We start from the raw sequence: 27683 nt of genomic DNA, 5'->3' as shown, positions 1-27683 counted from the left end.
ATGTCCTTTTCCAATGTTCCCAATGTTTCGCTGCAGAACTATTGGAGGGATCAATATCTAAGCGATCAGGTCTCAAGTATTTATCCATCTTGTAAACACATTAAAATATTATGTAGAATAAATTGTAATAAGATAACACCTCGTATAGACGGTTTTATTCTACATAATAAAAGTACATAGTTCTTAAGAGTGACATATGACATAAGTTATAAAATGATATAAAAACAAGGAGGTTAAATATTACTACACTCGTATAGACATATATATATATGGTTTTATTCTACATAATAAAAATACATAGTTCTTCAGTGTGACATATGACATAAATTATAAAATGAGATAAAACAAGGAGGTTAAATATTACTACATTCATCCACACTTTAATCTAAAACATAGTCTTGCAGTCGTGTAGGAAGTCTGTGCTCTCTATCTACGCAAAGTTGCTTCCTCTTCCATAGAATTGGAGCGATTTCCTTCAGGTGGCAGCTCTTCGGTAGATTCATAATTAGAATCTGATGTATTATCTTCCTTGGTGAATTTTATTCTTCATCAATCGGTACTTCATTTTCACTTCAAACATCAAATTCTCTTTGACTTTGGCCTAAAGGTGCTAAATTATGATTTGAAACGGTAGTTTCTCTACCATCCGATAAACGTATGTGGGAATAATTTGGATTAACGTGTATTAGTTCCATCTCTTCAACTAGTGGTTGATATTTATTAGTGCGATTCCATTTTCGCATAAGTGCATGCTCCGAATGTATCAACCAACTAGGTACTGATACATCGTTTGCTGATTTTCTTGTATGTGTGAACATTCTTTCGTGTGGCGTGCAATTTGTAGCAGTACAGAGAAGAGAGCGGATAGAATGTAATGCTTGAGGCAGGGCAAGTTCCCAATTCTCAATAGACATGTTTTTAGAACTTAATGTTAATTGTACAGCTTTCCATAAAGTAGAATTAAGGCGTTCTATCTCGTTAATTAAGTTTATTAGCGTTAAATCAGAAGACATGAATGCTGTACCACGATCAGAATGTATGAAAGATGGCATACCGAAATAAGAAATATTTCGTTTAGATATTTGATAACAGTTTTTGAAGAGATATCGGCACATGGAAATGCAAATGGGAAACGCGAAAATTCATCAATTATAGTTAGTATATATTTGTTCTTCGTATTGCTTGGAATTGGTCCTTTGAAGTCTAGACTTAATCTTTCAAATGGAGCTGTTGCTGTAATTAAGTTAAGTCTAGGAATAGGATTCCGTACGTAATTAGGCTTTATTTTTGAACAAACACGACAAGATTTTATCATGTTTCTTATTTCTTCTATAGTGGTAGATTCTTTGTTTTAATCCAGTGAGCCATTCCTGTAACTCCAGGATGACATAAAGCTTCATGTAATGAAATCAGTTTTGTGTGTTTTACTTGAGCTGAGGAACAAATACGTGATAATGTATCTGCAATATCATTTTGCTTACCTGGCCTGTAAATTATGTCGTACTTAAATGGTGTGAGTTCTAAACGCCATCTCTGTATTTTTTCGTTTTTAATTTTATTTGTCAATTTATTATTAAACATAAATGATACGGATCTTTGATCGGTTATTAGTCGAAAAGATTTACCAATAAGATAATGTTTCCATTTTTTTAAAGCTTCTACTATGGCATAAGCTTCATTCTCAATGGCTGAATGATTTTGTTCTGTTAGATTTAATGTTTTAGAAAATAATGCGACAGGTCGACCATCTTGAGATAAAACAGCAGCAATAGAATGGTCCGAGGCATCTATATGAGGTGTTATCTTATTACAATTTATTCTACATAATAAAAGTACATAGTTGTTAAGAGTGACATATGACATAAGTTATAAAATGATATAAAACAAGGAGTTTAAATATTACTGCAATATACTTTTGCAAGGAGAATGAGAACCACTGCCTCTTATCCCACGGAGATAAAATTTTAAATATTGTTTCAGTACCATAATGTTTGGTTGAGTTCAATAACCGTTACTGATTCCACTCCCAAGATAGATGCTAGTCATTGGAACCTCTCAACAGTCAACAGCACAATGAAATTGTGTATGTAAAAGCTTGTTTTTAAATTAATTAATCTTAAATGTCTGTTATAACATTACCAATTGTATGTTGTCTGTAGTTATTAGACGTCTTCTCTGACCTCACGGACAAGAATGTTTGACTTTGACACTTGACAGTAGATAGTAGCATGTTTGTTATATAAACAAAGTCACACCGAAAAGTGAAAACTGTATTGAACATTGAAAGCTTGCAAATAGACGTTATACAATAAAGACATATAATATTAACATAAGTATTCATTAAAATAAATAACTTTAGTTTTTTGTGTATTGTCTGATTCATATAAAACAATTTTGCCTTTTACCAAACCGTTTCAATGGACATTTGCAATTGAAAATAGCATTAATTTTACCATGTCGAAAGCTCGTGGAATATTTCAATTATATCAAAAACTCCTTACAAATCGGCCTTATTTAGTGCAAGCTATCCAAGCAGGAACATTGATGGGTGCTGGTGATGTTATTTCACAAACTTGCATAGAATATAAAAGTTTTGAAAATTTCGACTTTAAGAGGACGATAAAATTTTCAAGTATAGGTTTTTTTGTTGGAGTAAGTTTTAAAATAAAAAAATGAATACGTAAGTGAAATTTCTATTGAATTTTGTTCTGAACAAATTATATATTGCAGGGCCCAGCTTTACGAGCCTGGTATGGATTATTAAACAAACATGTTGGAGTTGGTGGTAAAACAGTGGCAATCAAGAAAGTATTCGTAGATCAAGCTATATTTGCACCAGGTTTTTTATTTTTTATATTAATTGCTGTGGGTACAATGCAAGGGAAATCTTGGGAATCTATTAAAACTGATATAGATGCCAATTATTTGGATGTTCTCAAAACAAATTATTATATTTGGCCATGGGTGCAATTAGCTAATTTTTATTATATTCCATTACAATATCAAGTATTAATTGTACAGTCAGTTGCACTTTTTTGGAATACTTATTTATCATGGAAAACGAACCATAAAAGTTTATTAGAATAAAGCTGTTTTAATGTAGAGTATTGCAATTTTTTTAATATGTGAATAAATAAGTTTGTAGCAACAAAAAGGATTTCGCTTGAATAAGCTTCTGTGGGTTGTCTACCCACAGAAGCTTTGGCAAACACAAAAAATGTATTTAATTGAAGATAATAAATTAATGTATTAATTATGGATTTTTATTTTATATAAATACATGTATTCTATAAATAAAAAATGGATCAAGTGCCTAAAAAATAGCATTGTAACTTAACTTTCATATACCATTCTTTTTTTTAAATAACACAAGATACTGAAAAAAGGAAAACAACTTTATATCACCTATAATTTTTTTTGTTATTATTTTATTTTTAATTATTGCATATTAGACTTATATTTATTTGTTCTAATAAATACTCCCTCAATGGTCTAAAGATACAGGTGTAATGTGATGGCAGATTTATGTGGGTGCTGGTAAATGTGTTTGCACTTTGCACATAAATTTGTGCACCATAATATGACCTGCATAGTTTGCTGATCTCCCTTGAAAATGGCAGTAGTGCCAAAATTGATCAGGGTGCATCATCATGATGTTGTGTACCACATCATGATAAAAATCAGAGTAGCTGAATATAATTTTATTGTATGTTATATCTATTTGCTTCAAAGGGCTATAATGGATTCCTTGAATGGTATACATGGTAAAATTCCACTTTCTAATTAGGATATAAGAAGTAGAGGAAGTAGGAAAAAGGGAGAAAAAACGTTTCTGCCGTAGGTATGTGGCTGACCAAGATCACAGAACACAATCACTCCCAGTGAAGTAACAATATATACATAATAATTTGTTTCGATAATTTGTTTATTTATAGATCATTGAAATGTATTTTTTTTTATTGGACAACATCACATATATTACTCTGATCCCAATGTAAGTAGCTAAAGCACTTGTGTTATGGAAAATCAGAAGTAACGACGGTATCACAAATACCTAGACAACATAGAAAATTAATGAACTTTTTCTACATCGACTCGGCCGGGAATGGAACTAGGGACCTCAGAGTAGCGTACCCATGAAATCCGGTGTACCCACCACTCGACCACGGAGGTCGTCATTTATAGTTCTTTGAAAAATTTTTAACTTGCTAAACAAAAATACTGAGTACCTATTGTTTAGCGGTAGAATATCTGATGAGTGAGTGGTACCTACCCAGATGGGCTTGCACAAAGCCCTACCACCAAAGATTCCGTGCTAGCACGTCCAACTAGCAGATCCTATCCGCAGAGATCGTAATTCTTTTTTCTTAATCTTGATTTTAATGCTTACCACTCTGGATAGCCTGGCTCACGCAATATTTTGCTTTGGTCACTTCTGCAAAATGGCGTTACGCCAAAGGCGGGAACGTTATCAAGCCTGGGTTAACGCCTAACGGTGTCTCGTGATGTAAATACCAGCGCATTCAGAAAGGAATATAAAAATTTGCGTCTAGGTCCACCAAAAACGTCATCTAAGGCGAAGACGGAGTACTTTGGCAAAATTGGTGAGACAGTGGCCCTCCTTTCAGGAACAAGTGCGTTCTGTTGTCTCGCGAATGTTGTCTCAGAGAATTTCTGTCAACCTTTATTTCCATTTCTGAACAAGGGCGGTGAGTCATTGGCCCATACTGCAAAAGAGAAAGCTGATCTTTTATGCTCTCTCTTCGCGTCCAACTCGAGTCTGGATGACCGAGAAAATTCACTCCTTGCCTTGTTATTCATAGTCGCGTGGACCCGATGGCATCCTTTCATCTCGAGTTGGCACGGGTATTAACGCGTCTTTTCCAGCAATCCTATTAATTAGGCGTCGTCCCGAACTCCCGGAAGACTTCTTTGGTCGGTTTTAAGTTAAAAATAGCATTTCTGATCGGGTGATCAGGAAAGCTATTTTTAAATTGGCCTTTTAAAAAATTTAAAACTCATATAAAAAAAATGATAAGTAAGGCATCAATACCAGATAATATTAAAGATAAAAAAGCGTGCACTTAGTATTTATTGATCTCGGCGGGATATATAAAAAAATATTTTTTGTTTACTGACATACTCCGTAATTAAAATGGTGGAAAAGTGTAACTACTGAGTTTCTTGCCGGTTCATCTCAGTAGAATCTACTTTCCGGAGTTAGCTTTAAACTTAATTCAACAAATATAACATGTCGATTCAAAAGTGCTTTTATGAGTCTACTTGAATAAAGAATATTTTGATTTTGGAAAGGCAACCGCTCAAACCCGTCCAATTATAGGCCTAGCCATCACTTCCTTGTTCTCCAAAGTAAAGGAGTCCATTAATGACAATTCCTGTGGTACCTAGAGGAGCACCAGCTGATTAGCGAACGCCAATACGGTTACCGTCGGGGTCGCTCAGCCGGTGACCTTCTATATAGATGGGCGGAAGCAGTTGAGTCCAAGGGGGAAGCATTAGCAGCCAGACATTTGGACATACCGAAGGCGAACCGAATTATCGACGATCAAGCCCTTTCCGACCTGCTTGATCCTTTGGCTTTGTGTAGATGTTGGATCACTCTGCATCTTCCAATACATTTGTCACAGGAATTGTTTCGATTAATACCGATACGCGATTTTTAGGGCAGAAAATACCTCTGAGGATCCAGCTTTGGAACCTTCAAGAAAAGAGCGTACACATTTCTTAAAGGCCAGCAATGTACCTACAAGCCCACCGGTGTTGCGATGTCCATGGGCGGTGGTAGTCACTTTCCATCAGATGAGCCTCCAGCTCGTTTGCCTACAATATCATAAAAAAAAATTACGTAACTATATTACGTTACCAACGTCTATTTTTTGTGAAATAAATAGTAATCGAGTATAATACTTAAAAGAACGAAAATTAACTTGGTAGTATGACTTTGTGCAAGTACGTCTGGGTAAGTTTTTATTTAATATTTTTTTGTATTCGAAGTATTAAAATAAGAAAGACAAAAAAGATTCATAACATAAGAGCTTAATTGAAAGCTGGATTGGGAAAACTTCAGTTACTAAGGTCTAGATTCAAACTCCTTGTTTGCGACTACCCTGGACCGATTTAATCTATAACTTTTTAGATTTTGTTGAAACTGGAAGAAATTATGACGCAATATTCTTGTTAGGTATTGCTGATATTTATAAAGATGTCCTGTGAAGAACATTCTATTAATATGATTTTATCTTTAATTTCATAAAATAATATATATAGCCTATTCCAATGGAAGTAGGAATAAAGGTAAACAAACCTTACATTTATGTATTTCATGCGATTTGCTAATAACACACCGATTTTGTGCACTACTAAGAGTTTATGATTAATATATCATTATTTATAATACAAAACTATTGCACTTAACTACAAATTTCCATTTTAATTTTAGTTTCAAAATTCAAAATAACAGTTTCGTCGACATTCAAAATGCCATTTTTTTACAAATTCATAGGGAATATCATAGATTAATCAAACTCTCGACCAATGATATCGCGTCAATTTGCTATCATATGTTGTTTATTTGGCTTTTTTCCTGTTATGGTTGGAATAGAGTATTAATATATTGAATATCCGGTATCCGCCGAATAATGATCTACTATTCTAATTCAAGTATCAAGATAGTTATTATAATCTGGTTATTCATTTTATCTAATTAAATAGCTAGTTCTCTGTAAGCAATACTATTGGTAACAGCGATATTATTGATACTATCGATAGTTTTGGACTATCGATAGTCTTTGAATGAATTTTGAGAAAAGGATAATGACGAAGTCAAAGTTTTCCTTAAAGTTTGCATCGAGGCCCTGATTTATCATTGAATATTGTTATTTCTTTGAAATGTGTCTTTGGACCTCGACGGTCGGATGTAATTATGTGAATTTATATATACTTATTTATATATACTTCTACACAATTTTGAAAGAGGGTATACATTAATGTTTTTTTCATAAATCAAAGAAAATGTCTAAATGTATTAATTCTTATATTCTTTACTGGCGCAAAGTTCATTAAACTTATTAAAATATAATATCGTTACCTGGTTTCTAAATTACTTATCTCAAGAAAGTAATACTATCGAAAAATAACTGGTTATTGAATCAATAGTATTGCTCATGGGCGGCTATCGATACTATCGATAGTATTGACACGTGACAATACTATCGATAGTCTATCGATATTGGATTATCGATATGCAACACTAGTTTGTGGACTATCTGTCGTCTCTCAGCTCGAATTGAAAACGTCAAACACCTCGCCGGGCCGGTTACACTGATTAACAAAAATATCTTTTATGTCTAGGAGCGTAGTGAAACTTAAACGTTAATTTTGTGTTTGCAGAAAAGATAAACATTAATAAATTTACAAGAAGTATTGTAAAGGTAATTGAATCATTACTTAAAAAAAAACAGGTTTTTATGTCATACATAATCATATTATAATAGAACTACATAATTTAAATTATTATTAACATAATTATATGGAATTATTTTAAGCCGTTATCTCATATTCTACTGATAACCAAAAAAGTTCATGCAGCCATTAAAAAAAATGTATTAACAACTTAAATTAAATACAAAATTCCTTTCACGGCTTTTTTTATAAATATGTAATATGAATGACTCGACTAAAATAAAACGCTTTAACGTTTTATTTTAATTTAATTTTGAATTTGGTCAATTAACATTATTGTATAAATGAAAAATTGATCTATAAAGTCATCTTTTCTGAGTAATATTTTCATGTTAAACCTTTTATATTTATTATTACAAGCTTTAATTTAAATTGGTTATATTTCGACCCAACCAATTGAGCTGAAATTTTGCAAATTTGTTGCTTTTCATACATTGACTGAGATTGTTCTTTTGAAAAGGTTTTTTTAACTAACTAGTTTATTCATCATATATTTAAATCTGGTTTATAGCCATTAAATTAAATATTTTAATCTATTCAGGTAAAATATATTTCTTTTTTATTCTTAAATTAATACTATTTTTAAATAGAGGTTTTAGTTAATTAAAGTACATAACAATAGGCAGTGCATTTAAATAACAGAATATTTTATACAAAATTTTGCTATAATACAAAAAGTAAATAATGTGTTTCATAGTTAGGATGCATTAACAAAAATTTAAAATATTTCAGCATCTAAAAATGGAAGGGCTAGAATTAGTATCATCAAACAAGATATTTGGAGGGTTTCAAAAGGTGTACTCCCATCAATCAACCGAATTGCAATGCAAAATGAACTTCTCAATCTATATGCCACCTCAAGCTGAAGGTGGTGATGTTAAGTTGCCAGTTATCTATTATCTCTCTGGACTTACTTGCAATGAACAAAATTTTATTACAAAGTCAGGTTTCCAAAGGTAATATAATAATAAATATAAATTTTTAATTGTATATACTCTTATTTAATGCTTAAGAAAGGTATATTTGAATTCATAATGTAAATTTTTATCAATATTTAAACTTATCACATTGACATGACCTATATGATATGTTAATTTAAACATTTTACCATTACTACAATTTGTTACCATGCGAATTTTAAAAGAACAATTTTGCCTCTTTATTTATTCAAATTTTATTAAGTGTACATATTGATATCGCTTTATGTTATAAACTCAATGAAGTATTATATATTATTGTAGGTGATTTCATGTCTTTCTTCTACTATAGGCTGCATGGCTTTAAATAAATAAACAAAATTATTTATATATTAACAGGTATGCGGCTGAAAATGGCATTATTGTTGTTGGACCTGATACATCTCCGAGAGGTGTTAAAGTTCCCGGTGATGATGAATCCTGGGATTTTGGTGTGTCAGCCGGTTTTTACCTGGATGCTGCAAAAGATCCGTGGTCCAAAAATTACAGAATGGGCAGCTACTTGACTAAGGAATTGTATGACCTTATCCTTCAGGCATTTAGTAACAATGTTGATCCTACTAGAATTGGGATAATGGGACACAGGTAACAATTATAAAATAAATTACCTAATTATATTATAAATTAATTAAATTATTGGAATTTAAAAATTAACTTAATCCAATTACTATGCAAATATAATACATTTTTATTTATTTAAATGAATATTTAAATAAAACACACTAATGAATGCAGACATCGTTTTTGTAATGAATAACTGAAAAATGAACAAAGCAGCATGTTTTGGAGAAGGATTTAGTATATAATATAAGCTGTCACCCGTCTACTTCATTGTCTCATATAGATATATTGACTAGTTTTCACATGATTTATGCACAGAGGAATACAACATTGTGTATATGTATCTGAACTATGCTGTTTCACCCCTTTAATTTTAGGGTTATGACATTTCAATTGTGAATTTCATGCTGTTATTTTCATTAAATAGCTATTTCCTTAATTTTCAGTATGGGAGGACATGGAGCTTTGGTGTCTGTATTAAGAAACCCTGGCCTATATAAATCAGTCAGTGCATTTGCACCAATATGTAACCCTACTAAATGTCCATGGGGTGAGAAGGCTTTTACTGGTTATTTAGGTGAAGATAAAAGCCAATGGGTAGAATGGGATGCAACTGAACTTGTTAAGAAATATGATGGACCTCCGCTAACTTTGCTCATTGACCAGGTAAAGCAGATTAAGTATATTTTAATCAAGTATCATATAAAACCAATTTCACCCGCAGTAAAAGAATCACTGGTTTTTCTAAATACACAGATTTTATGCACACACAGTATAAAATTATAGTAATTATAATTATAATGAATTTAAATTTAGAGGAAACATTTTTATTTTTTATTGCATGTCTTATAAATAGTTTTATGACTGACTAAATTATTCTTTTTTGGATCTGATTAATTACTAAATTGAATGCTAATGAGTGATTCGTATACATGTAATTTGAAGTTTTACATGTGTAGATTTTTGATCTGAGAATGTTCCTATATATGTTTTATGATTTCAGGGTGCTGGTGACAAATTTTACATTGAGAAACAATTGCTACCTGAAAACTTAGTGGAGGCTTGTCGCTCTGTTGGTGTACCAATCATTTTGAACCTACGTGAAGGCTATGACCATTCTTACTATTACATCTCTTCATACATTGGAGAGCATTTTGATTTTCATGCTAAAATACTTAAAGCTTAGATTGAACTAACAATGACTAAGAGCATCAAAGCATAGATATTACTAATCAGTTATTGGTTTTTGTTCTGTGTAAATCTACAAAAGTACAATATGGGTTACCTATGTTGGCTTGTTAGGCTGTCTGAGACGTCCATGCATATAACACTTAAAAATTATCATTGACTATAATTAAACTGTACCATATTTATATCACTAGCCTAACTAATCAATTGCATGGTTTTTACAAAAAATACTTCGTAGCCATATTGTAGTTTGTTAAGGCTACAGCCTATTTTAATAACAGATTTATATAATTTTTATTTCCATTTTGTACATACATAACTTTTTTTCTATTAAAGGTGCATTTATAAAATATTTTTATGAATAAAAGTTTTTATTATCTTAATAGTTTTATTTAAAATAAACTACAATTTTTAAAAAGCTTATAATATTATTTTAGTCTCTATCAAAAGAGTTACCAAAATTATATTTATATAATATATGTAATTTAAATAAATATAACTTTCTCTATAACAATTTTCAACATTTTCATTGCTTTGATTCAATTTAATGTTATCTAGAATCCTTTCTGATGCTGTGGTAATACTGTAGGAACTTGTCTCTATTGCCCCAAACATGGGAATTACCCCAATAACACCAAACCCTGTAAAGAAAATAATATAAAGAAATATTGCAATTGTTTAAATACCTATTCATATGCATTTACATAATGATCCAAATTTATTATAAGACAAAATAATTTACGTATCTTAAATAAAATAACTACAGACAACACAAGAAATATTATTTCTTATTACACCAATTTTGTATTATGTACAGATATTCGCAAACCATTAAAAAAATGTATATGCTTAGAGACAATATAAATCACATCTTGAAATAAATTTAATGACTATTTGATATGATAAAAAGGTATTCAAAATTGTAAGCCAAATTATGTACTTGTATTACGATTCTTCGTTTATTTTAAGTATTTCTTACCAAAATAAGTGGTAGATATTTTACATCAAAAAGTAAGTGTAATACTTTGTGCACATTTCACATTGAATAAAGACTGGCTTTAAATTTTATAGTTAAATGAAATATTTGGGCCAAATATAATTTTGTATTCATATCAACTTACATTCCAAATAGTGCACCACCAAGATGAGCTGCATGATCAAAGAATTTCCACCCAAGTATAACTCCAGCGAGATCGACACTCATTATAACTTTTATAGCCTAAAAATTATATTGGGTTATTAAAGCTATAAATGCAAAGTATTATTTATTTAAATAAAACATGTATGTAATTTTAAAAGGTTATAATCCTCTTTTTAATTCACATATTTGTATTAATTAGTAATACAGCAAGTTACTTACGGTACCAGCAGCAAATGTATACATAGGCAAGAATATTATACTCAGTCTAGTATCAGGGTATTGCATACAGACATATGATAACACTGCCATAATTGCCCCAGACTGCAAGAAAAGATTTATACATCATAATTCATAATCTACATATATTTATCTCATTATCTTATATATTATACTGAAAGATCAAGACATTTATGGGTATTGATAAAGTCACCTAATATATAAAAAATGATGCTTGTCTTTGTTGGTATTCTATGCGATCACACATAAGTAATCCATTTTAGTGAAACTCAGATTGATCAGATGTTTTTAGAACTGTGAAGGTTTCTGGTTTACTACTGTTAACATATTTGTGTACTCTGTAAGATTCTTCTGGTTTAAAGAGGAATTGTATTGTATGTGGAGCATTTACTAGTAAAAAACAAATGTAAATACTTACCGCACCCAGACTAAGACCCGGCTGATTGAGCATTACTTTATACACGAAGCTGGCAAAACTACTTACAACACCTGCACTCATATACATAGCGACAAATTGTTCCTTGCCCAATGATGCGACAGCCGCTAGAAATAAGAGAAATACATGTATAAAAGCACTCTAAAAACATATTTCAATCTTTTTATGTATATTTACTGTGACTTATATATAAACTATGTTTTCAAATTTAATAGTCCTTAAATATCCATGTAATAAGGATATGCTGTGGTGCTTCAATGTGGATATATAATATGTTATAAACTCTTAAGTAATTATAAGTTTTAAGTACTCTGTAGATCTTTTGTGAAAAATTAAATTATTATTATTTACCTGGCATGAAACTATACAGCACATACATATTTGCAGCCAAATGTAATGTGGAATAATGGCTAAATGTACTGAATACCATTGGTAGACATTGCGCTTCTGTAAAAATATAAATATTTTTTTTAGTAATAGCAAAGTATAAAAATTGTACTAAGTATTGTTAGCATTGATTATTACGTCATCCTGACCAATTTCAGTCAATCTCAAGTGAAACTAGCCAAGTACACAGGACATATGATAGTGCACTTTTTATTAACCTGCTGGCTCGGGTATCCGCTAGACAAATGAGGCAGTTAATTACTTATGATGATGTTATTACTCACTGCCTGATGGATTGGAACAGAAATATTTAATCATATGTGGCTGTAAGGCTCGGACTCGCCAAGCTCCAAAAACCATTACATTGAGTGCTAGAATGGGATAAAAAACTTTTTCACTCTCTCTTAGTGAGTTCCACCATTTTTTTAATGGCCCTGGTTCTGATATCTGTAAGTAATGTTAAAATATATATATATCAATAATATACAATTAGCATAAAGTTTATTTGTAATTGTAGTCACAAATTGTATAGCTATTCTTGGAAGGTTATATTTACTTTTGTTTTAACCTGCGATATTTTATTTTCTAATGATATATTATATAGACCAAGTCTTGTGTATATTTAGGCATATTATTATTAGCATTAACCTCAATGATCTCCAATCATATTTTAAAGATCATGTTGTAAAGAAAAAAAACACAACATTACATTACATTGTTAATAATTTTTTTTTTGTATGAAATTGTTTAAAACATTCAAAATTAAATCAATTGCTCATCTCTTTAAACACCTATTAAAAATATTTTTAATTTCTTTCTTTCTTTCTTGGTTAAATTATTGAAAAATGCTTACTATCTGAGATGTAATTCTCTTTTGATGGGAATTTAACCAAGCTCCTGGCCTTCTGAGAAATGAGGATGCATGGGAGCGTAAGTTTTCATATTCCCAAATTACACAACCAGCAAGACTCAATGTTGTTACCTATTAGCAAAATAAAAAGCTTATTAATTTTATGAACTATTTAGAGATTTAATTAGTATTATAACATTCATGTGTTAGCATACCCCAACAGTAAAAAAGAAAGGTTTGAATAGACTCTTAGCATACAAGGGACTCGAATCTAATTGTATAACGTCTAGAGGATTAGGTTCTGATATTGGTCGACGTGCTCCTCGCCGTGAGTTGTGAAATGAGTTGCGTAGTTGTAAACGAACATTTCCCAAATTATGTGAACCCTGAAGAAATAGCGGCGACTTACTGAAAAATAATAGGAAAAGTACACTAAGCTTGAAACTTAACGATAGTATCAAAGTTTAATATTTAAATTAGCACAAAAATGAAAACAAACTGAAATATAAATAAACGCAAATGATTTTTATTATAAAAAATATACATATCTACAAGGCTCTAAAAAAATTAATTGTAAGGAAATTAACTTACCAGCAAAGTGTAAATTCCGCAGCAGATTTTACATTTTTGAAAAACATATTACTTTAAAATTTTCCCTTGTGTTATTATTTTACATTGGTGTTCATTCTTTTAATTTTGGTTACCTATTTACATTAATATTGACTTTTTTTTTTACACAATGTTACCAGAGCACAATTATAATAAAATCAAATAATCGATTTGTTATTCGTTAAAGATAACTCGAATATTTTTTTTAATAAAGATCTATATTATAAATGGTGTTGTGTATTGTATATGGTGTTCGCGACTTCGTTCGCGTGACTTTAAGCTCTACCTCAAAAGTAGAGATATTATATGGTTGACATATTTTTGTATCTTTGCGTCTGTCGTGGCATTGTAGTTCCCAAATGGATGGATAGATTATGTTTTTTTTTTGATAGATGACTTTTTTGAGTGCTTTTTCTTCGATAAAAATCAAACCACAAACAACCGAAGGTTTTAAATTTATAATTTAATCTCGTAATATTAAAAAGTTATGATGTATTTGTCTAACAGCGCTATGTATATTACACGATATTACAAGTAGTGCTGTCAGGGATGAAAGTATAGATTTTTTTGCAATTGCGAACACGCGACAAAGCCACATAAGGCAAGCCATTTGAACTGGAAACTGGACTCGCTTAAAAGTAAACGCAAAGTTTTTTGGAATGAGAAAGAACCGGGGTATAAACATAAAATTATATGCGCTGTTCACATTTACAAATGTAATGTAATTTTCAAATGCAAAGGGATGATGTCACCACTGGTACTGGAAATTTTATTTTATTATTAATTAATATTTATTTTATTTTAATAAAACAGACGCCATATATAGATATATAGATTTTGGATGCGGTTTTCACTGATTTACTGTAGTAACCCCAAGGCTATCTGAATCCAAATATCTGAGCCACAATCTGGTTAAATCGAGAGATGGCATCGAACATTAAGCGAGTGAAGCAATTCTACAATGGACAGGCGGGTTACCCACTATGCTACTGAGTTAACGCACGGCCTTACGTACTGATAGTTGCAGTCCTGCAATAATGGCAAACAGATATTTGGTCATGTGATGGACCAACGACGACGAAATCAAGTCTGCTATGTGTTTTCCGCTTTACGATTGTACCAGGCGTTATTTGATGTAAGGGGAGTCAAAAACGACTTTAACCTTATCTGCTCGTGTTGCATTCTGCTGATTAACGAACGAAGATCTGACGGTCAAAATTGGCGGTATGATAACCACACAAATGCTGGAATCCGATAATGCAAAACCTTAAAGCGGGTAGCAGCGCACTGAACGATTTCTAGCTACTACAGTCACTAACTCGACTACCAAGCGTGGTGAGTAACGCAAATACCACTTATGAGCGATTGCACAAATTCACGGATCTTAATTCCTGGTAATCGTATTATTTGTGGTCACGGTACTTGCCATCGTAACTGAGCGATAGAGGGTGCTAAGAATCCTAAGGTTGGGTACCATAAACAGCGACTGTTTCTGATGAACTGAATTTTACAGAAAAAGCTCCCAATGGAAGTAGAACTGGCGATTTGCCGATAACGTGACGATGAATGTGATCAACTTCATTTTATCCAATACTAGCTGTTACCCGCGACTTTGCTCGCGTAGAATATGAATATATTTACAAATTAACTTAAAATGTTACGTTAATGTAATACCTATTTGAATTTCAAATAAAAAGTGTCTATGTCCTTTCTCAGGCTCTAGACTATTTGTGCACCAAATTTCATTTAAATCGGTCCAGTAATTTTAGCGTGAATGCGAGACAGACAGACAGAGTTACTTTCGCATTTATAATATTAGTATTAGTATGGAAGTATGGATTGTTATTTCCCTCGCTAGAGAGCTCCGATAATAACCGCTTCCGATTGCTGCTAAATTCAAAGTGCTACAGGTGCTGCGCCTGTAAGGTGGAATCAGACGGTTCATTTTTTGTTCATTTTCGTGTTTCATTTTGCATCTTTCACTCAAAGTGACACGTCTAAACACAAAATGAAACAAAAGTGCCGAATGAATTCATTAGTGAACTGATCCAGCGACGTTGGATCGGTTCATTCGGCATCTTTCATTCCCACTCCGAATGAACGAAAAATGAACAGTCTAAACACAGAGTGAACGTTCACTCGGATTTGGCCATTTTTTTCTCGAACGCATTTTTCTTAATCTTTTCTTTTTACCTCCATGATTAAATGATCACAAATTAAACTTATTCCAAGAGACACGGCTTCATTCGACGCCATATTGAAAGAAACTACGGATGTCGGATGAATGTTCTTTTTTACGTCATTCCAGCTAAGCCGTGTGAACATGGAATGAAAAAAAAAATGAATCATTCACTCGAATGAACCGTCTGATATCACCTATAGCGAGCTCCTGCCGCCCCTGCCGGCCGGTACCACCGCAAACGCTACGTTCCGCAATTTTTAAATCTGTAATACCTTCGAAAATATTCATTTAAATTACATGCTGTAAAGGGCCATATTGATCTATATTGAATGCACAATTGATTTAAGGTACCTAATTGGATAAGGATTAATGCTATATTGCTTAAAATCGCTTGGAAAATAAACCATTATTTCTTGTAAATAGTAAAAGATAAAAAAAATGTTTATTGTGGGTTATCTTTAAGAGATAGACATATACCATCGCGGACTTTTTTGTAGACATTTTTGAGGTGTACAATTCTGTAGTACATTATTTTGATCTATCTAGTAGGGTTCAGCCAGCGTTTACAATGTAAGCGCAAAAAATGTATAAATTTACGACACATTAGAAACATTCGTTTACATTAGAAACTTTTTAAATTATCAGTGTTATTTAACTATATTATCTATGTATTATATACAAAAACCTTCCTCTCGAATCACCCTATCTACTAAAAAAACCGCATCAAAATCCGTTGCGTAGTTTTAAAGATTTAAGCATACAAAGGGACACAGGAACAGAGAAAGCGACTGTTTTATACTATGTAAAGAAGAAGCGCCAAATATCGCGTCCCTCTACGTTAATAATAATAATCGGCGTGCATTATAAGATATTGTAGTGTGCTTGAAACCACTAACGCAAGAGTAAACTGCAAAAAATACTACAAAATTGTTTAAATTTCTGTAAAATTTATTTAAATAAGAATATATACTATATGAGATGTAAATAGATCTGTAAAATTTAAATTAATTTATGCCGATGTCCGATTTTTTTATAAATAATTAAATTAATAAAAAAAATATCGGACATTTGTCTTTATTGTATTTCTTGCTTACTACAGAAATGTTTTCTTTCATTGCCTTCAAAAATTACAAATTAAGTGTCATCGGTGATTGATTGTGTTGATTTGAACCCGCGAGCCTCAGTTAAGTTCCGTACGTTTTATCGCTTTGGACACGGCATTTTATTTTATTGGGCGCTCTAATGGAATTTAGGAACTATTATAATAAGTAATGTAAAAATCACAAAAATATTACAGTGTTTAGTAATGCGTACAGTTAACGGAGTTAGATATTAATTATTAATTTTTAAGTGTTGAGGGTGAAATTGTAGTGAATATATTGAATAATATTTTCAAATTTTAAAGAATGGTAACCAACACGATTCTTAATTTGTACTTCATCTTCTATCGAATGAAACATAATCATCATTAGGTTAAACCTAATTTGAAATATATATTGAACACTGACTAAATAATTAATTTTTAATAATTAAACATAGCAAATATCTTGTAAACCATTGAAAATGAATAAAGGAGTACCGAGTACAAAACCATCTCAAGGTCGTAGAATTGATTACATACTTTCGAATAAAACAGAATTTGTGATGAGTCGTAAAGTTGTTATAGCGTCTAGCTTTAAAAAGCCTGTTTCCAGGGGGTCTTCACCAATACCCATGCCTATATAGTTCCATAATAATAAAGACGGCAAAGGGGGGTTGCAGAAGTGGGGTGTCGGTTTGCGCATGCTCCATTCAGACTATGAGATGGGGCGACCCTCGGTAACTTCAGTGTACAGCTGAGTGATTCAAGGCGACTAACCATACTTTTGTAAAGCGGTTTTTAACGTCTCAGGACCATAAACCCCTACATTTTCAAAAAGTAAGTAGTTCTCACTAATAGAGATATAGTAGTTAATTATTTTTGAATAAACATATCTTCGTACATGCCACGAAAATGGTTATTCTTGTTTATTTTAAAAATACACACAACGACGCGATACAATTAGTTAGCTCAAGTCATACACGACAAAAAATTCAGATCATTAAAATTATTACTGTTATCATCGATCTCTTTCATTATTTTTATAATTCAATAATGAATGAAGGAACCTTTAGTGTTTTTAAGCGCGAAAGTATCTCAGTAGGTACATGGCGTCGTCAAATCAATAATATTCAACCATGTGGTTTTACGGAATAATTAAACTTTTACATATAATTTTTAAGATAATAAGATATTTATAATTTACATCATAATATAATATATTATCTACATTTGAATTCGTTTTACGTGAGTTAAATCTACCTAAATTAACTGGCGTAATAGTAAAATGATGTTCTGATAAAGAACATGTGCTATTTTTGATACATTATTTTTCATTGTCATTAATTAAATACATTTTAAATATTTTATTTCCAGAAATGAAGCCAAATTTACTAATGCCACACCACATTCAGGATCTGCTTTTTAAGCATCTTACGTTGTGACGCACAATTTTGTAATTACAAAAACACATTGTTACTCATATTTTAAATAACTTTTATTATTAATAATAATAATTTAAAGAAAACTTTTTTAAGTCTATAAATATAAAATTTTATATGTTACGAACATATTTTTATATGGGAAGGTGGTCATTTTAATTCGATAAGGAAAAATTTGTTACTTAAAAAATAATTGAAAGTTTTTAAAGCAAAGCTTATTTGTTAACTTTATTTAGCGACAAAAAAAAATACTTAGGTGCTAGAAGATACTATTAATAACTCATAATCGTATATAAAATAGAAAATGTCGGAAATTATTATGTAATAATAGTAGTACGCAGAAATGGAACCATATTCGAGTGATCTACTCTGGTTGGTGGTATGTGGTTTTATAGTGGCATTTATTTTGGCATTTGGTATCGGCGCAAATGACGTAGCGAATTCTTTCGGCACGAGCGTCGGCTCTAAGGTCCTCACACTAACACAAGCATGCATACTAGCAACTATTTTCGAGATTGCTGGAGCTGTTCTGATTGGTAAGTCATCACATTTCGTTTGGTTTCATTGGTACAATTATAATTACAAACAGAGTTACAAATTTTAAAAATACATGTTTTCTGTTTTAGGTTACAAGGTATCAGACACAATGCGTAAGGGTATATTGGATGTGTCGTTGTACGCGGACGGAGGCGAAAGGTTGCTCGCAGCCGGTTGTCTTGCAGCACTGATAGCTGGAGCCTCGTGGTTGATATTAGCTACGGCGCTGCGTCTGCCAGTATCAGGGACACATTCAGTTGTTGGAGCTACTGTTGGTTTCACACTAACAGCAAAAGGACCAGTTGGTGTCCGTTGGTCTACCCTTGGGGCTATTGGTGAGTTTATATCGTTTTTTTAATGAAATATTGGGCATGTGATCCATTCCATGGTAATTTATTACCACCACCCTTAGACATTAGCGCTGATATTTCTTAACATTCCTCACAACGCCGATGCGTCACGGAGGTGACGTTAATATTCTATTTTAAAATAACCCCTGCGTCAGTGTAAGATAATATTTTTATCAGATAAAAAGTCAGAATTTAATTACAAAATTATTTATTGTTAAACTATTACTGTTATTATTATTTTTATAGTAAGGTAGGCGGACGGACAAATGGGCCACCTGATGGTAAGTGGACACTACCGTAGACATTGGCACTGTCAGAAATATTAAGCATTACATCGCAAATGCGCGATCCTCCTTGGGAATTAATATAATATGTACCTTGGCCTGTAGTTACACTGTCTCAATTATCCTTCAAATGCACAATATACAATAAGTGGGTGGTTTATTTAGATGGGCTTGTACAAAGCCCTACTACCTTTTGAAAAAGTAGTGTAATTTAATGCATGTTTTGCGGTTTGGTATCTGTGCGGGTATTAAAAATTATATGTTATAGAAGAATAACTTGCAAAAAATGCTCGTATATCTATTGAATAATCCTTCACATTTTTATCATTTAAAATTAAGAACGTTGTTTATAATTAACGAAAATAAGCGCAGATAATAATTGCACATTACTTTTAATTTTTTTCAGTGCTATCGTGGTTTATTTCCCCGGCACTTAGCGGTGCAGTATCAGCGTTATTGTTTTGGTTGGTCCGAAGGTTCATTCTGCGTGCTTCGCAGCCGATAATTTCAGGATTGCAGGCATTACCGTTCTTTTATGGTGCTACTATAGCCATTAATGTAATTAGTGTAGTGCACGATGGTCCGAAACGTAAGTAAAATAGACTTCAGACACTTCTACATCAATCAATAATTTATTTTGTAATTAAGCATGCTTATATGTCATATTTATAATCGACTAAAATGACTTGTTTTTTTTTTAAAAAAAGAATGTTTTTCTTGTACGTTGTAGTGTTAGCTATGGATAAAATACCCCTTTGGGTTGCATTGGCCGGTTCGCTAGCGCTGGGGGTGATTGGAGCGGTATGCGTGCGAGCCTTTCTCGTCCCCTATTTCCGACGTCAGCTTGTTCCACCTCCAGTTAATTTTACTCTTGGACCATCAAACGGTAAACTATATGTAAATCTGTTCAACAGTTTTCTTGTTAATTTATGTATATCCAAAGAAATATAATTATTATGTTGTAAACGTAGATAATTTAAAATTTAAATAAACGATAGTTTAAAATGCTTATGATTATGTTTTTAGAAACAACACCAACTAATACTCCAACACACGGTAAAAATAATTTAGCGCAACGTCCGACATCCTTGCTTTCTGAAGATGGTAAACTCTTAGAAGCAATTGCAGAGAGCGCCGAAATGGTTACATTGAGCGACGCAGATAAGTGTTCAGTCGGTGTACGAGAAATGAATGCAAGGAACCGAGCACTTCTAGCTACGATGGATGACTGTAGCATACTATCGCGAAGCTTAAGCCCGCCTAATAAATCAAGATTACAGCTGATTGATGCCGATCCTCAAATAAACACGTTAAAATACATAGATGAGACTCTCAGTTGTTGCAAGAGCTTAGATTCCGCTCAACTCGTTGGAATGGGAGAGAGCTATGATTCGAAGAATGGTTTTCTAGGCGATTCTTGTGATACCATCGCACGCGGGGAGCTCGGACGTTTATCAGCTCTGAGAGGTGTACCCGCTATGGTAGAGTTTGATACACCTCCTCCTAGATCAGACAAGGTAAGAAATAATACGCAAAATCATCAAATACAAATATACCACAAAAAAGAGATGTCCATCGATCACTATATAACTCTCAATAATATCGATAATACATTCGTTTATTAACTGCATAGATTGTTGTATAGTTTGATCAAAAGAGTACGGTTTTAAAATTCAATATTATTTTGTGCAGTTCAAAACTGTCAGTTAATTAAAGGTACTTAGCTTATATACTATAACTATATACCTTACTATCATTGTCTTCTAGGACAGACTCCTGTTACAGTCATTTGTTGAATTCTCCGTCCAGGGGCCGGAGATGGGCAGCGCGTGGAGTATCGAGTGCGACGCACGCAACACGCGGCTGGCGGCCATCACGCCCAACTCCAGCGCCGCGCCACTGCTGCGCGCCACCAGCCCCGCACCACCCGCGCCGCCGCCCCCGCCGCCCGACACTCTACGGCTCTTCTCTTTCCTGCAGGTGCTCACTGCCACCTTCGGGGCGTTCGCACACGGTGGCAATGATGTCAGGTGATTCTCTACTTATCACTGCATGACTATTATATTGCATCCGGTGATATTGATTTTGAACGTACTTAATGATGGAAGATATAAATATAAACTATTGCCAGCTTATTAAAACAGCGTGTATTTTTTAGTAACGCCATAGGTCCACTCGTGGCACTGTGGCTGTTGTATTCGGAGGGCGGAGCGCACGCGCGAGCGGAGACTCCACTCGCAATTTTAGTATTCGGCGGTGTCGGCATCGCGCTGGGCTTGTGGCTGTGGGGTCGCCGCGTGATCCGCACAGTGGGGGAAGACCTCACCAGTATCACGCCTGACACGTGAGTCACGTTATTAATTTAAATACTTGTCCCTTAGCTACTGATTGTTATTATTTATTCAAAATGAAACCTCAGAAAAGCTCTCCATAATTTACGATTTACTAATTCCTATGTAATAGCTTAGATTTTTATTAGATAGATTTTTAGCATCTATAGATATTCCAATCACTGGAGGAGACTAATTAAAAACTTTGCCTTTCAATTCACGCATAATCATTGGAGATCTTGAATTATCGGTGTTCATTATACTTAGATTCGTGAAAAAATGTAATTTAGGAGTAAGGGAATATCTTACCCTAAGTAGTACAACCTCATACAAAATAATGTTGGTCGTGTTTTGTTTGCATGTCTAGTGACCAATGAATTTTTTCGAACTATATATACATAATTGTATATGTTGTATTAGCTTTATTCTAGTTAGTTCTTGTCCCATCGACAGAACTATTTAAATGATTAAATTATTTATGCATTTTTATAAAATACCTATTAAATGCTGTATTTAGATAATAGCGCGGTCATAACATAGCATAAAAATCTTATTAATAAAGTTATATTAAGCGATGGATACATGTACGTACTTGACTTTGCTCGATTGGGTATTACCGATTTACGATGTACATGTATCCGCCGCGGAATCCTATATACTTTTGCCCGGTAATTAGAGAGAAAAATGTCAAGGTTCGTTCAGCACTACTTCTCGTCCAGTACTGGGGATCAATTCTATTAACAGTTATGATACGTTTGCGATTCAATTCCGATCTAACTTACGAATATTCCTAACAAAAATAAATCTCAGACTAATACTAAATGAGGGCCAATTCTACTTATTTATATCGGTTATGGTACGACCTCGATTATATTCCTATCAAACTTCGACGGAACCACAATTGAATCGCTGAATTAGTAAATAGGAAAACGGATGAACGGCAACGATGACTTTTCGAGTTAAAAGCTTAGGACAAAAAAAGAATAATATAAAATTCAGAGGGTATTTTACATATTTATTGCCTCTGCTTAATTGTTTATTATCTTTTGGAGAAAAAATGTACCGGGAAAACTTAAAAAAAAATAAGTTACTTTGTTTTTTAAGGTAACGTTTACATGAAAAAAAGGAAGCAATGTAACGCAAATGTAGCCATTTCACCTGTATCCACAGCCTTAATAAAGAGCTGTCTGCAGTGTGTGTTTTTTACTCTTCCTTTGATTGGAATAGTCTACACTTGTATTATGTTCATGTAGGTTTGAAAATTGCTATCGTTATACATCGATTAATGTTTCTGGTTTTTAGGAATATGTCAATCATAAAAAAGTATTAAATTTATTTATGTTTAAATCTTATTGACTTTGATTACTGATATGAAGAGTACACCAAAAGGCTATGTTTGAGTGGGGTTCTGCCGGAGAACTTTGTTATATATAATTTATTTATGTATAAAGGTAATTAGTAGTTAAATAAGACTAATTATTGAATAGTAATAACATACACTAGCTTATCAAAAAATTACACATTATTTTTTTAAATAAATATTTTTGATATTTCAGATGGAAAGAGGTTTAATTTTCACAATTTATAAAATTTAACTATGATCTCAGTGGCTTCACCATCGAATTGGGAGCGGCGCTGACCGTTTTGGTGGCAAGCAAGGCGGGTCTACCTATTTCCACCACACACTGTAAGGTGGGGTCCGTCGTGTGCGTCGGGTACTTCTCGGATAAAAAAGTGGATTGGAGTCTTTTCAGGTATTAACGAATGTATCGATCTATAAAAATGTTTTATTAAACAACAAATAACATTACAGAACGGTACAGAAAATGTGATATTAACGTCAAGGATTGACTGCAGATAGTACGCGCGCCAGGGTTTTATGAAATCATGCTTAGATATATGTTTGTATTTTCTAATCGAATTAAAAAAAAAACGGTATGAAATTTTGATTAGAGTGCACTTTATTATATAACGAGTCGATGTGGTCGGTTATGTTTGTTATTACGGTGTTTAGCGATGAAAATATTTATGCTGAAGTATTGTATGTTAGTTACATTTGAATATTATATAGGTATTAGTTTCTGAAAGAAATGCGCCAGTATAGGTACTGTGAACCTCGTGAATTTTTACGTGAATTAGAATTTTTATTTTTTAATTTTAATTGATGTCCTGATCGACAAAAACTGATGATGCGATCAATGTTGCATCGCAAAAGAAAAATAATAATTAGCGATTTAAGAGTTTATTAATGAAATTATACATATTATTATTCAAATTATATTTCCAGCTTTCCTTTGTCTACCTAATATCGGAATAAATATAATCTCAAAAGTTTACACTGTTATCAAACTCTTATGTGGATTTTGTCGTAGCAGGAATGTAATAAGTATTACCGCACAAATACTGTTACATAAAGTGAAACCTCCTTAGTAGTAATTAAATTAAAATAAATGGGTAACTAGGTATTTTCTTTCGATGTATTTTTTTCTCAGGAAACAGACATTACAATAGAACAGGAATATTAAACAATAATACAGTAACACATAAACCAATCAAGTTTCCATCAATACCTAACAAATAAGAAGTAGCAAGTAATACAGTGTCATATACATAGTCAGTGGAAGACTCACATAACTCCCGTAGCTTTTGCGCAGGACATATTGTGTGCGCAAATAGGTACAGGTGAATTTTCATGAAACCAAATCCTGTATGACCGGAAAGAGTTAAATCGCAAGACCGTCGGCTTCACGTGCTTTCCGTTGCACGGGAGCATACACACTTCCAATTTCCAGAACTTCTGAGAATTCTCTGTCCGAAAAACTCAATATATTTTTTAACCCAAAATATGGCTGATCCGAGGTTCTGTGGCATTATAAGCCAAAACACAAATGTGGCAGTCAAAATATAAGCATGTAGTCCGTAAATCTATGATTAGCAAAAGGATGTCAAATAAAAATAACAAGGAATGTGTATTGTTCCAGAAATATAATATTCGCGTGGCTGGTGACCGTTCCGGCCGTGGCGGGCACGGCGGCGCTCGTCATGTTGGCCCTAGAAGCGTTTGTTGTTTAAGCAAAACATCATTGTTGCGATTGGAATTTATATATTCCATATAAAAAGTAAGGACATTGAGTTGTCAGAGAAACGTTTCATTCATGTTTGTTATTACTTATTTTTAAATTGAGAAACCCATACACTTTTTAACAGCGAGATACTCTCTAGACACGTTACTGACAAAATGAACTACAAATCAATAGTTAGAATAGTTTATCTCAAAGTATAAGAAACATTACTTAATTCATTCATAGTGATGTAGGTAATATGGTAGACACTCGTCATATCATTGGTATTTCTTTAAATACCTATTAATAATTATTGTCTAATGCATGAAGATAGTTGAGGCTTTAGTCCGGTAAATAAATATATTTTGCGAAACAAAAATAATAAAAATACTTTGCAAGTTAAAATTAATAAGTAATAATTTTGTAACTTACATACCTAGTTTTCTTATGATTCAGCAAAGTATTCAAAGATTTCAAATGTCAAAGGAAAGGTTTTGGTTAGTTCGAAATGTAATGAATTTTAAATAAAATGACATAAATATATTTTTAAGAATTGTTACTTTGCTTGCATTCAACATAATAATTATTAATATTTTAGAATCCAAATGTACAATAGAAAAGTATTAAAGCAGTAAAAACATATTTTTAATTAATAAATGAAGAAAAGTATTCAAAAAATTACTAGAAAAAAATCTGAGACTTATGGGAATAGTCTAGTTTGAGTTTAATATATTTCCGTTTTATTTGTTACTAGACTTCATGAACTAGATTCTAGTTACTAGAATATCAAAGTACGAAGCCCTTGTTGATCGACTCCTTAGCAAATCAACAGGCCATAAAATTTCTCTCAGACAAATATTTTTTATGAATAGGTACACATCAATACACCAGTGGTCATTTTCATTGTTAGCTTTTTGTCTTAAATGTACGAGTACATATTATATGTACGTATAATATTCATTTCAATACAATTTCACGAGATGGCAAAAAAAACACACAATCGATTACGTAAAAGTGATTCGTTTTATGTAGGTAATATGTACTAAATTTCACTTTATACTCATTGAAGTAGGTATTACCTACACCGGCAAAGAATTTCCACAAAATTTATTTTTATTTTAACAAAAAAATTTTAGTAATGCCAAATAGAAACTCATAAATGGCATTTGCGTTATTTATATATCATTTTAACAATTAGATATTAATTGATTTACGTACAACCCAACTTTTTTTAAATTATGTTTTTTATGTCTCATCTAAGCGAATTATATTGAAATGGACTTTATATTCAACAAAAAAGATGTTGTATAGTTGTGTTGGTGTGATGTATGTTGTGTCTAGAGAATACATTTAAGCTTAATTATTGTTTATCAAATAATTTGTTATTAGGGAGTGATTTATAATTTCTAATATGAAATTCAGATCTGTCTTAAAATATTTAGCAGATTCTAATTATAAAATAGCAAAATTAATATTCTTGACAACTGTATTAGTTGAATATTTCGTTTCAATCTTGGAATCTTCATTGAATGATAATGTTTCTGAGTAAATTTATTTTAAGACTTCTGCGTGATGTGATATTTACATAAGATATATATAATTTTAAAACTAATGCATAAAAAAAACAATGATTTCGAGTAGAGTGTGATTAAACTCATATTACGAGATTTCAAAATGCTTGAAATTATTTACTAATTAAAGAAAAGTAGGAAACACAAAAACAATTACACACGTTTAACTTAAATTATCACTTCTTATAAAATGATAATGATAGGTGCGAACGATCATGAACCACAATAACTTATTATTGGCATAAAGGATACCAACTTAGATCCTTGGCTAACTGGCAGGTAAGACATAGTACGTGGAAAATCTTTTATAATACCAATGTCCATAGCAGGTCTTTGCTTTCTAGTTAAAAGAAAAAAATATGCGATATATTATTATAAAAAAAACAACAACAAGTTTATTTATCTTCTTTAAAAAATACTTATATGTTACATATATTATAATATCCCAATCTTTTGATATATTGAAAATATATCTTGCATTTTCAATTTTGATGAAAATTCTTAATGATCATTCATATCAAGAAAGATTTGCTGCCAGAGATAACATTATAACAGTAACAGAAATCATAGCATAACAGTTACATTTTTTATTATTATATTAAGCCCACTAGACATGCGTTTAATAGGTAATAAAAAAGTAAAAACCTATTTTGTCTAAACTTACCTACTGGCTACGCTTACGAGTAAAAAAAACATATTAATAAGTTTGATTTTTTTCTTGAAAATCAAATTTTACAATGGACCGTACAATCTTTTACCCTTTTTATAAGTCATATTTAAGAACTTCTGACTCCTTAAAGTACTTACTTACCTCGTTTAAGGAAAGAAAAACAAAGACGATTTTAATTTTGTAACTTACTTAAGAAAATTCTTACTCTTGTCAATTTAAACAATATTATGTGTATTTAAAACGCCACCGATTGTATAGTTAAACTTATTGTTGAATAAAATAAATAGATTAAAAAAATGGTTTTATTTT

At 32.1% G+C, this 27683-nt stretch overlaps 4 protein-coding genes across 4 annotated transcripts; 3 read left to right on the top strand and 1 right to left on the bottom strand.

The window, feature by feature from the left end:
• The first annotated feature begins 2227 nt into the window (after positions 1-2227).
• LOC113392335 (protein Mpv17) lies at positions 2228-3156 on the top strand. The gene is made up of 2 exons (XM_026628717.2): positions 2228-2652; positions 2731-3156. Exons 1-2 carry the CDS (start codon positions 2455-2457, stop codon positions 3085-3087), a joined length of 555 nt encoding a protein of 184 aa, XP_026484502.1. The 5' UTR covers positions 2228-2454; the 3' UTR covers positions 3088-3156.
• A 4137-nt stretch (positions 3157-7293) lies between these two features.
• LOC113392334 (S-formylglutathione hydrolase) lies at positions 7294-10586 on the top strand. Its single transcript, XM_026628716.2, has 5 exons — positions 7294-7451; positions 8215-8438; positions 8799-9044; positions 9467-9686; positions 10024-10586. The coding sequence occupies exons 2-5, from the start codon at positions 8224-8226 to the stop codon at positions 10204-10206; spliced, it is 864 nt and encodes a 287-aa protein (XP_026484501.1). The 5' UTR covers positions 7294-7451; positions 8215-8223; the 3' UTR covers positions 10207-10586.
• Positions 10577-13986, bottom strand: LOC113392333 (presenilin-associated rhomboid-like protein, mitochondrial). The gene is made up of 9 exons (XM_026628714.2): positions 13851-13986; positions 13475-13667; positions 13263-13391; positions 12694-12856; positions 12374-12469; positions 12005-12129; positions 11569-11670; positions 11330-11427; positions 10577-10849 (listed from the first exon to the last, which is right to left on the bottom strand). The coding sequence occupies exons 1-9, from the start codon at positions 13895-13897 to the stop codon at positions 10759-10761; spliced, it is 1044 nt and encodes a 347-aa protein (XP_026484499.1). The 5' UTR covers positions 13898-13986; the 3' UTR covers positions 10577-10758.
• Positions 13987-17852: 3866 nt separating this feature from the next.
• Napi-iii (Na[+]-dependent inorganic phosphate cotransporter type III) lies at positions 17853-25326 on the top strand. Its single transcript, XM_026629104.2, has 10 exons — positions 17853-17968; positions 18506-19106; positions 19197-19442; positions 20148-20330; positions 20472-20627; positions 20768-21258; positions 21551-21771; positions 21900-22085; positions 23679-23825; positions 25053-25326. Exons 2-10 carry the CDS (start codon positions 18914-18916, stop codon positions 25141-25143), a joined length of 1914 nt encoding a protein of 637 aa, XP_026484889.1. The 5' UTR covers positions 17853-17968; positions 18506-18913; the 3' UTR covers positions 25144-25326.
• The last annotated feature ends 2357 nt before the right edge of the window (positions 25327-27683 follow it).

Source organism: Vanessa tameamea, chromosome 5 (genome assembly GCF_037043105.1).
Source record: "Vanessa tameamea isolate UH-Manoa-2023 chromosome 5, ilVanTame1 primary haplotype, whole genome shotgun sequence".
Taxonomy (NCBI): Eukaryota; Metazoa; Arthropoda; class Insecta; order Lepidoptera; family Nymphalidae; genus Vanessa; species Vanessa tameamea.
Note: the sequence above shows the minus strand (reverse complement) of the source record. Positions and strands in the feature narration are given on the sequence as shown.